This window comes from Quercus suber, unplaced genomic scaffold (genome assembly GCF_002906115.3).
Source record: "Quercus suber isolate HL8 unplaced genomic scaffold, Cork oak 2.0 scaffold_442, whole genome shotgun sequence".
NCBI lineage: Eukaryota > Viridiplantae > Streptophyta > Magnoliopsida > Fagales > Fagaceae > Quercus > Quercus suber.
Window position 1 is genome coordinate 282,991 of NW_027069893.1, and position 12,132 is coordinate 295,122.

Sequence of the window (12,132 nt, forward strand, 5' to 3'; positions counted from 1 at the left end):
TATATATTTATTAATGTTGTAGTTTACAGTTACATTTTCTCCAACTTTCCCCCTTCCTTTTTGCCTTTTCATCTCCCAACTACTATTAACATTAATATCACTTTTCCTTATCCCTTCATCTTCCTTTTATTTGGACTATTCTTTCACTCTATACATATTTTATCACACCAAAAGGTTATTAGTCTTTCTCTTCACATGTTTTTCTTTTCTTTTGGTAGTTTTTTTTTTTTTTAAATATTTTTTGTATCTTTACTTTATATTGATGAATTTCCATGTTCTTTAGAACTCTACTATTCCTCTCTCTCTCTCTCATATATATATTTTTTCTTTTGTGTAGTTTTTTTTTTTTTTTTTTTTTTTTTTTTTTTTTTTTTAATTTTTTTATACTTTAACTTTAGGTTGATGCATTANTCTCATCTTATTTTCTATAAACTATCCAATTCAGGTCTCTCCCAAAAAAAGGTGATTATTCTCTTTCTTGATTATTTATTCATTCTTGCAACTAAACTTTAGGTTGATGAATCATTATATATATTTTTTTATAACACTATTTTGGGTTAATATACACTTTTATGTTTGTTTTTGAGTTCTCTATCACAAGCCTTCTCTCTCCCTCTCATAGCTTTTGTTTGATTTTTGTTTGACATAATACTTAGTTATTTTGGAAGTGAAAATTAGAATTTATATTAAAATACAATCTCGCTATGTATTTGAATGTCTTTCTCCACTATTTGAGTAATATTAGGTGTAATTTTGTGCTGAGTTTTGACTATCATGATATCTTATTTTAGAAATGAGAAATTTGAATAATATATTTGAAACTTAAAAAAAAAAAAAAAAAAATTAAGTAAAAAACTTAAAGAATCTAGTTGTAAGGAAAGAAAAAAAAATAAAAAAGGAAAATAGAACGTACCATAATATAATTTAGAAATATATGGACCACCTCAAAAAAAAAAAAAAAAAAAAAATTCAATCAAACACACCTAAAATATTAAAATGATATATATGTAAAGATGGATAAATGAAAAATAATTTTAGATTTTAGATTTTTTTTTATTTTTAGAGAGAACATATTATACATTGTATCACAATTTCAAAGTAATAATATATTCCCACACATCGCGTGGGTCTACGACTAGTTCTCATATAAAAACTAAAACACCAATCTAATTTTCAAGTATTCAAATAGTTCCAATTTTTCAAACTAACTAATTGAATGAAAAAAATTGAAAACCATTGTGCTCCATCAATTATCCTCAAGTAACAAATAGTAACAGATATATGGAGAAGTGCTTCTTCCCAACAAGAAGGCTAGGCCCATGACAAAAGCTAGTAACATTGAAAAAACGATGCATCCTTTCTTCTTGTACTTCCCCATAGAGGACAGCCCATCCCTCCTCCTGTATTTTCCTTACTCCATAAAACACATACATCCACTCTAACAAGTGCATATCCACCTAGTTTGCCCTAGGTTTCATTGTTGATATTACACAATTGTGTGCATTAGGGACGGCCTGCAAATCACATAACATTGGGTAAGACATAAGTGAGGAGCTACCTAAATTTTATTAATTGTCTAGATCAAAAGGTCAAGGCCCGAAGGTAAAAAATTGAAATTTAGAGTACAGACAGACCAAACACCAATAATACATGCTTTTTGATAGAGATTTCCAACACAATTTAAGGATGATTCTTTCATGGACCAATCTATTTACAATTCTAGTATCATCATCAAATTCAACAGCAAATGAATAAATTTATGAATGCTAAATAATTAACAAACTAACTTGATTGGTAACGTTAGGAAGAACTATCAGATTGAGCTAGCTCAAATGGGGCCATGTTTTTTAGTACTTGTGCTAGCAAACTCTTAACCCAATGAACTTGTGCCTTCAAGAGTTGTACATTAGCGTCGCTCTCCTTGTGGTGTTCCTAAGATTCTTTCAATTTCCTTATAAGTGTAGCATCATTCTCCTCGCTTCATTCCACAGATTCTTTCAACTGCCTCAAATGGTTAGCATCATTCTCCTTATGTCTTTCCTCAGATTCATTCAATTGCATTTGAAGGTCATGAATAGTAGATGAAGAGGAACCCCATAATACTGTAGGACTAACACTATCTGCATAACCACAAACACAACCAAGATGTTCAGTCCAAATACCTCTATAAACATTTCATCACCAAACATTTGCAAACACCCTTCACCCACTTCAATAGTAATTCTCTTAAATTTCATCTGCAGTAAAAGAGCATTTATAATTTTATACCACATTTGCTAAAAACACATAAAAAATACATTTTCTAATGACATATAAAAATAAATCTTAAAAACAAGTTATACAAGTATTTTTAGGAATTTTCATACCAATGCCTCCAATGTAGTTTCATTTGCAGCTTGTCCATTAGACCTCATATGTATGATCTCAAATAATTGAAGTCGGCTAGGATCTTCTAGAGTTTTCATCATCTATCATTTAAACAACACAAAGCATAGACATTCCATAAAATGCCTATCATTTAAACAACACAAAGTATAGACATTCCATAAAATGTCAAGCACCATAAATAACTTTGCAACAATATTTTATCTTGAAAAAATTAAGTTTCAGTGATGTATAGAAACCTCTTCTTCACTTCGTTGTTGGAGACTTTTTTATCCAATAATTTGAACAATAAAGTTTTTGGAACGACCATACTTGTTTTTATCACACATTTCCTACATTCAAAAACATACATTTACAATAAAGATACATGATTAAAAAATATTTTTAATTCTCTATAAAATTTCACAAGATAATAATTTCCATATGTAGTAGTACCTTCTAGTCCTCATTGCTCCATAACTTCACAAGCTAGTTCCAATCATAATCTGCCATGATAGGTGGCAAAATTTCTAGTGCCTCCTCAGGATCCTCCTCGTATGGCTCAAACCATTTTTTCTTCAAGGAACTTCGATAGTTTTTGTATTACATATTCATTTGCCGCCAAACAAGAGTCTCTCGACCCTCAACAATGAAGTGATCCTAAAAAATGAAAACTAATAATGATTACATTTGTTCATTATAAAGTAAAATTTTATTTCAAAGTACTTTTATATAACCCACCAATATATAATCAAATAGCTTTCTTTTGTTTTGATAAGGCACCTCTCTCCAATCTTTGACTTGTAAAGGTACCATACTAATCCACCTAACAAGGGCAGTACACTCTGATTTTAATACTGTAGAGTATTTCCCTACTAGTCTTCCCTTTTTCCATATAATTGGGAACCTTTCCTTTGTAAAAAGTTTTGCTAGATTTAGATTCCAGGTAGCCCATCACCCTTTCTTATTTCCTGTGTAGCCAAAAAAAATTGATAGACACATGTCAACTATAAATGGTTGCAAATATTAGAATGGAAATTGTAGCGATAGAAAAGAAACTAAGAATTTAGTTTAAAAAATGTATTTCTTTAGTTACCAACTCATGAGCCACCACTTTCACTTGTTCTAGACTCTTCTCTTGTAATTGCTCCATAATTTCTAGCAGTTCCAGCCGACTCTTCTCTTGGAATAGCTCCATAATTTTTAGCACTCTTACTAACTCTTCCCTGGCAATAGCTCCATTGTTTCTGGCACTTCCATCTGACTCTTCTCTTGTAATTGCTCCATTCTTTCTAGAACTTCCAGTAGACTCTTCTCTTGCAATTGCTCCATTCTTCCTAGCACTTCTAGCTGACTGTTCTCTTGCAATAGCTCTATTGTTTCTAACACTTCTAGCCATATGTAGAATTCCTTTGCAAGCTGGATAAACAGAATCAAAAAAAAAAAAAAAAAAAAAAAACCCACCAAACCTATATCTAATTACATTATATCATATTGAAAATTTGTTCAGAATTGAATACTGACTAAGAGTAATTTAGTCATTTTGAATTCTGGTTAGGATTTGACCTCTTCTCATTGAATATACTTCCACAGCTATCTAATAAGAATGAAGCATGACAGCTTTGCAATATATACAACTTGTGTCAACCACACTAATCCATCATGATACATAATAGAGTTCTTCTTATAAAAATGACACCAATTTTTTTCTACATCCAGTTTTAGTAGGCTTTGTGTTATTGTCTAATGGTGAGTTTTTAATCACAATAGCTCAGTGATATTGTCTAATTCTCCAAAGAGTAGTGCTATGGGCCTACTGCATATATGTATATTTAAATTATGCATACATGTATATGGTTTTAACACAATGCTGGTGGGACTACAAGAATTCTATCTGATTAATTGAATATTAGTTAAAACTGCAGTAGCTAGTTCATTTGCATCATGGCCTTTCCTAGGACTTTTCCTTGCCACCTTTATTGAATTAGTGCTTACCTCTTTATCTCTTTCTCCATCATTTTTCTCTCTGAAAACATCAATATGATACTAGTTAGTAATACTGTAATAAGCAGTAGGGGAAGATTGTATTGGTGGAATTTATACTTTTGGTTTTGATTGAAGCAATTGAAAGTTGCACAGATTGAAAGAGAAGAGTACATATATTAATTATTTAATATAATTGCAAAAGTTAAGATAAAACAAGAGAAGAAGAAGAATTTTTTGAAGGAAAGATAGTAATGCTTTAAGGAGGTTGAGGGAAAACACGAACAGGGTCAGGATTGCCACATTATCTAGCTTAGCACTGCTTTCCAGATTGGCTTAACCAGGAGTAAAACAATGATAGATAGAGATTTTGAGCTATTGTACTAAGCACATGTTAATTTTAAATATACTGTTAAGGCAGTTCATTAGTTAGAACCAACTTGTGAGCTGGATCAGGGGGATATATAGGAATGGTACATGTATGAAAGATTGGCAAGCAATAAGACTGAAGTTAGTTCTTTTCCATCTTCTTCTGGTTTCTCTTCTCTACCTCTTAAATTCTTCTTCTATTGGAGACTTGGCTATCTCAAATCAGACACTCAGAAACCTTATATAGATTAGGACCTTAACAAACAACTCAACAAGACATTTTAAAAATAAATATTATCCCACGCAAATCCACCATGCAATTATTTCATAACCTACACCCCTAAGAACAAATACATCAAATAAGAGCAAGATACTAAATAAGTAAACATACATTTGTCACGAAGAGACTAATCTATCAAAGTATATTTTGATAAAAGAACGACATCCTTCAAATAATCAAACAAGATTCTGGGATGGACATCAAATTTTATATAGGCATCCTGACCAATTTTGATTTAAGAATAATCCTCATAGATGCATACAACTGACAACCTGTAAATCACATACCTTTGAATTCGTATTTGACTTCTCCAAGCAAATAGAAAACATTAGGGTCCCTTGGTTTCACCTATGGTGCACGAAAGTCAAAAGATCAGCAGAAAAACTATCTTGGAAGCCTGGTTAAAGCACCATGTCCACTTTATTGTAGATAAAATTCATAAAAATTTCAAACATGGAAGCATGAAAATACCTTAGTCAAGTCCTGAAGCAGAGGATGCTTAAGTATATCTTCCCAATTCTGTCAACGTCACTATAGCTCCCTACAAATTCCATCAAATTATGCAAAATGGTTGGGATAGTCAGTAAGAAGGTGGATACACTATTTAGTTTTATTCAATGAATTTGGCTGAAACACAATCTCTCTTTAATTAAGCTTTAAAATCCATAGAAAATCTCAGTCCCAACCCAACGAAGAACTGATTAGGTAACTCAAACATGCAACAACAATCAGGATGTTCCATTCCACCATCAACAGTCAATGCCTTAACTAACAAAAATCAAGACACAAAGGCCCCATCAGCAAGAAAGTATTTAATCAACAAATCTTTTCCTTGAGAATTAACTAAAGCAGATTTACTACCCTCAAGAATATAAATGTAATGATCAAGAACTGAGCTCACTCAGTCATTTGAAGGCCATTATATATAGGCCACTTCTACTTAACCACAATTGTTATATTAGTCACTTTTCAACAAGACATTATGTGCAAAACAAAAGATGCCTTTTTGTTATGTTATTAGCAAACAGTATTTATTTCTAAATTTACTCTGGATTTTCTGCAAGAACTCACAAAACATAGATATATAGCTCAAAAAATTCATAAAATAACCAACACACAAGACAAAGGTAAAAAGAACTATAAACTTGATCTGGTTCTCAGTTGTTAAACAATAATAACTGAATCATTTAAAGTATTGGTAATTTAGAAGATTAAAGAGCCACATACTAGTTATACTTGATTTTTTTTGCTAAGCAAGATTCAAACCTGAACCTTCCCCAACCACACCAACCTACCCGACCTTTTCACCTCCTAAACTAGTGGCAAGTGCATGCTTGCAGGTGGTCCAAAGTACTGAAAAAGTTTTATAGTCCTTCTAACATAAAATTGACGAGTTCCCTTAAACTAGGTAGATGTCCATCACATGCACTCGAGTAGGAATGAAAAAAGGCAGGACCATGACTATATGGCATTCAGGTTTGTTGAGATTGACACGAGACAATCTTGTACAAAGAAACTGGGCGGGACATCTTCAATTCTTCACTACTGAATTACAACAGAATTCAAAGAACCATAATCATGACAAAAGCTGTAATTCATAAAACGAGAGGGAGACACTAAGCCAAATGAAAAAGAAAATATTGGAAGGATACATATAATTATTTGGATTCTCATCTCTTACAAACCTTCCAAGATCAGCATTAAGTTTCAACCCTGTAATACCACTCTGTGGTTTGGCACTTGACTGATGTAAATTTAGAAGCATTTTATAGCCTAAAGGCTGAAATTTTGGATGTCACAACTAGATTTCTTAACTTGATCACATATCACCCATTAAACATATACAATAAACAATAAATTCTACACCAATAAGATTTAGCCAAGGACATGGGATTCTCACCAAAAATCAAATTACAGTAGGTTTACAATTCCATGGATTGCTCATAGAATAGATAACATGTAAGCCCTAATTTTCACCAACCTATTCTTCTCACATCCAATTTTGGCATAGCATTTCAAATTCAATACTCTATTCAAGTGAAAATTCAAATAAAAACCACAGAATTCAAAATCCTCCGAGCGCTTTTAGATACTCAGCCAAATATAGAGATTCTAAAATTGAAAAAAAAAAAAATCAACAGCACCAAGCTCTAACAATCACATAATATAGATGAGAAAATGAGATTGCAAGCTAAGATAGAGAGAGAGTTTAGAACCTGTTTGCTTCAAAATTTTGAATGAAATTGCTTTGTGAACTTCAAAAATTCAAGTCCAAAACAAATTGATCAGAAAATAAGGTTTTGAATCAATCAGTTACTGATTCTCTTGTTTTCCAATGGCAACAGCATGACTCGAAACTACTTTGTGAATTTAATTTAAAGCTTTAGAGACTCACTTTTAAGCACAAAAACTTAAGGGATAAAGACGTTTTATCAGTAGGTACAGTTGTTATCTCAACACTGACAAAGTTGTGGCGTTGACATCATCATTAATTCAAATATTCCTAATTAACAAAGAAAGAAACAAGCAAATAAATATGTGCTTCAATAATTCCTCAAACTCAAGCAATTAAATATGAATAATATGAAGAAGTGAGCCCCATTCTCAAGGCAGGTTCTGCAGAAGAAAAGGCTTCTGGGGCCATCGCTTATTGCAAATTTTAATTTACATTTCTCCCAGTAATCAGATCAATGCATCCTTGTCTAATGTCATTTATCTTTCAATAAATTTATGAACAATCTAAGTTATATTATTCAATGAATGAACAAAAGCAAAGAAACATCTATGACAGTTAACAATATTAAAATTTAAAAACCTAGGAGAAAAGCATAACTAAATAAGTAATCAAACATAAATATTTTTGTAGAAATTTAAAATAAAACCTTAACAATTGGCTCAATGTTGCATAGGTCATCTAAGCAAACAGGTTCAATATCCTGAAGAAGCATTTCATCGAACAGTTTTGTGCTTGACTTGAATTTTAGTTTCGAACAATCAGCAAGCATGCTCATTATTCGGTAAAATTGTAGATTAGAAAATCTTACAAGAAGAAATTATGCACCAGAAGCAGACAAAAAGACAAATATTATAATAAATGAAAATCAAATTGCAAGGTGAAAAGGGATCTTAGGCCTACCAATTACTTCAATAGCAACAAAGCATCATCTACATTGAAAAAGAAATAAAGAAATTAAATGCTTCTTGTATAAATAATAATTACATAGCCCAACAGTTTGATTTTGCAATTATTTACTTGAAACACAATTTATACTTGAGCTATAATCCTATGAAGAAGACTTTAAATTTAGAGAAACAGAAAGAGGCAAACCTTCTCTTCAAAGTTGGATTAAGTTGGTGGAGAAGGATTGGTCTTGGTATCATCATTGAAAGGGTATTGGGGATTGAAGATGAACCCTGATCATGAAACCCATTGGTAATTCGCCGTCTCCAGGGTTTGGAGCTTCGTTTCCAGAGTTGGAATCGGATTCGAAGCCGTCCAAAGCAGGACAGGTAGTGTTTTTGGGGACATCTAGCATGGGTTGGTCGATGGTTTCTTCTTCGCAGTCGGCGTCGAATTCCAACACGACCTGAACCTTCTTCGCCATTGTTGAAAGCCCATTGATGCATAGATGAGGCAGGAGATATATTGGGTTTCTGAGGACAACAGATGCATTCTACATAAATCCTAATATTATTTAGATAAATAATATTCCTCTTTCCACCTATAACCTCAGCCTCAATGCGATTCTCCTCAGATGGATTTGATATATTCACTTTCCCATAAGTTAACCATACACTGTCATGACTAACCAACGTTTGACATACGGTTTGTTGTTTACAGCCATTGATGGAAATCTTAACAAACCAATAGCTACCCATATCGATGTTCACAACCTTTGATGGAAAAGCAATACAAACAACCAAATTTGAAAATTTGGGACCAACCAAGAATGATGCTGAATTTCCAACACTCTGATGATGGTTGAATTTGAACCACTTTGGAATCTCAATTGCTGGTAGTATAAGATAATCCCATTGAATTTTAGATTCAAAGCTTCTTGCAGCTTCAGTGACTACATTTGGTAGAATCCCTAGAATTTCTCCAAACTACAAGAAATTGAAGTTTAACAGAAATTGTTTCTTTATAACTTTAACTTCAGAGAGAAAGAGAAAGAGAGAGATACCTGATTCAATAATCTGCTTGATGATTGTGGATCTAGCCGATAGCAATGGTCTGCATTCACAGTTCTTATAGATGGTGGAAGTCTTGGAATTTCCCGAAGCTTTTGGCAATTATATATGCCAAGTCTTTGTAATGTAGTAAATCTGCTAATACCTTCTGGGATGGTAACAATACCACTATGATCTAGAGCTAACCATGGTGTCAAGTCTAGTCAGATACAACAGTGATGAAGGCAATTCTCTAATACCACTATCATTCAAAATCAATTCCTTTAGACATTTCATTTCTGGGTGAATATCGGGGAACTTCTCAAGCATTGAACAGTGTCTTAGATCAAAATGTTCAAGTGATTTCAACTTGAGCATACTTGGAAGAATTTGAAGTTGTGAACAGCAATAGAGATTCCATAATTTAAGCTTCTCAAGAAATCTAATGGAGTCATGAACCTCAACTAAATTTTCACATAGAGAAAGGTTCAATTTCTCTAAGTTTGGGGAGCACAAGTCAGGTAATTTTGTTATGGATTTACAATCACTCAGATCGATAATTTTCAAATTTTCACATGGCAACTCCTATGAAAAATTGAAAAAAAAAAATTATCTTCAACGACTTTAAAAAATAGCATTTAAAGAAATTAAAATTTATAAATACTAATACTTATACCTGCTTGAACACCTTCTCCAATATAATGCTAGACATCTTGAGTGCAACAAGTTGTTTAGGGGGAAAACATTTGGAAGATAAGGACAAAGGAAATACATGCCATTCAAGAAACCTTAACTCATCCGGGAGATATTCAAGTTCTTCACCAATATGTACATTGCCTATAAGAAATTTGAGATTTTTCATCCTCTTGAAAACATTAGCTTTCAATGCAACCTTTGTTTGTTCAGGTGAGCACAACATTATACCTCGAATTTTATTTGATCCCTGCTTAGGACAAAGAATTAGTCACACTTCATAATAGAATTCAACAAAAGTATAAAGATTTTGAAACTTTAAACAAAACATATATTATATTTCTAGTTAGTAAAGAAATATATAGGAAAAAATAGAGAAGCAAAGAATGTATACCATATTTCTAGTTAGTAATTTATGAGCATCCTTATAACGCCATATCCTACTACGCTGTTGAAGCTCTTCTGATTCTTGTTGAACAATTTCTCTACCCATTTGTTGTAGCAAGTCATGCATTGACAAACGGCCATTATTCAAGGTTACGAGACACTTATCAATAAGCTTTACAATACCATAGTTTGGATATAAATCGCAAGAACCTAATATATTTACAACATCATCCTTGTTGTAACCCTTAAAAAAACATGCAATATCAAGAAAAATATCCTTTTCAGAATTTCCCAATCCATCATAACTTATTTTGAGTATTTCTTGAATATCTTCATGTGGAATGTTTTTATACCTTTCTAATGCACTTTTCCATTCATGTATATTTTTTCCACACAAATCAGAACCAATTATTTTTAAAGCTAATGGTAGGCCATTGGCATAACATATAATTTGTTTTGCAAGTTCTGAATAATCTTCCCCATATTCACTTGAATAATCTTCCCCATATTCACTTGCTTGGAAGGCATGCCGGTTGAAAAGTTCACTAGCTTCACATTGACTCAATTTTGTAACCTCATATATTCGAGGATCTCTTCCCAAAGTGGTTAGTATATGTTTGTCTCTTGTTGTTATAATTACTCTACTTCCAGAAGCAAACCAGTTACATTCTCCAAGCAAATTTTCTACATCTTTTGAGTCTTTCACATCATCAAGAATTATAAGAACTTTTTTATGACGAAGTCTTTCCTTTATCAAATTGATACCTTCAAATACATTGTACACCTTCAAATCTCTATCTTGTAAGATCTTAGAAAGAAGTGTCTCTTGTAGTTGGATTATGCCACCAATTATTTTTGACATTTCTCTAACATTCTCTAAAAAACAGCTTCCTTCAAAACGGTTAGCAATTCTATTATAAACAGCTTTCGAGATTGTAGTCTTACCTATTCCCCCAAAACCACAAATTCCTACTATGCAAACATCATTTGACTCCATATCTAAAAGCAATTCTATGGCCTCCACTCGAATATCTATTCCAATTGGATGTTTAGCAACAAATAATGGCTCACGATTTGATTTAGTACTTGATATCTCTTTTATAACTCTTTGGATAAACTCAGATTCAGATTCAGTGCAGCTGCAAAGCATAGAGCATAAGAAAGATATAATGAGTTGGATTAGTTGTAAATATAAATATGAAGATGAACTAAATTCAATATGTTTAGTTTTGTGCATTGCAATTAACATATTTCTATTTAAATTAAATGGCATTGAAATTCAAAAGATTGGGAAATATCGTTAATTTTAGAACATTATTCTTCTTCTTTTGGCTAGAAACTTTGATCTAGGCTTTTAGCAAATGGTTGGATAGAAACTCCCTTTTAGTAATGAGGATTGAGGAGATCCACTTACTGGAAAGTCATTTCTAATACTTGAACAAAATGAGATTAAGAAATTTTGTAAAAAATTGTCTAAAAATTAAATGGGAGAAACTCTTGAATTGTAACATTAATGTTAAATTATTTTATTTCTACAATTTAATAGAATAATATATGGTAAATAATTTTTTTTGAATCATACTTTCAAAATTGGACATATAGTGGTCACAAAACCATTTAAAATTTTCTAACTAATGAAAGAAGAAGATTTGTCAAAATTATTTTTATTTTTTGAGAGAAAGTTGTCTGAATATATAACATCATGTGAATTAAATTTATTCTATTTCTAGAATCTATCTATATATACATAATATTTAATATAAAATTTGGGTCCCTACAATTGGTGGATACACATTATAGTGACGCATGTCTCTTTGACAATGCATAAAACAATGACACATATCATCTTTTGTAACTTCCTCCATCTATTATATATGATACTAGTG

The 12,132-nt window shown here is 31.9% G+C and overlaps 1 protein-coding gene across 1 annotated transcript; it reads right to left on the bottom strand.

Moving 5' to 3' along the window:
* Window positions 1–10,465: 10,465 nt before the first annotated feature.
* LOC112032478 (TMV resistance protein N) lies at window positions 10,466–11,671 on the bottom strand. The gene is made up of 3 exons (XM_065762095.1): window positions 11,661–11,671; window positions 10,600–11,385; window positions 10,466–10,490 (listed from the first exon to the last, which is right to left on the bottom strand). Exons 1-3 carry the CDS (start codon window positions 11,669–11,671, stop codon window positions 10,466–10,468), a joined length of 822 nt encoding a protein of 273 aa, XP_065618167.1.
* Window positions 11,672–12,132: the final 461 nt, after the last annotated feature.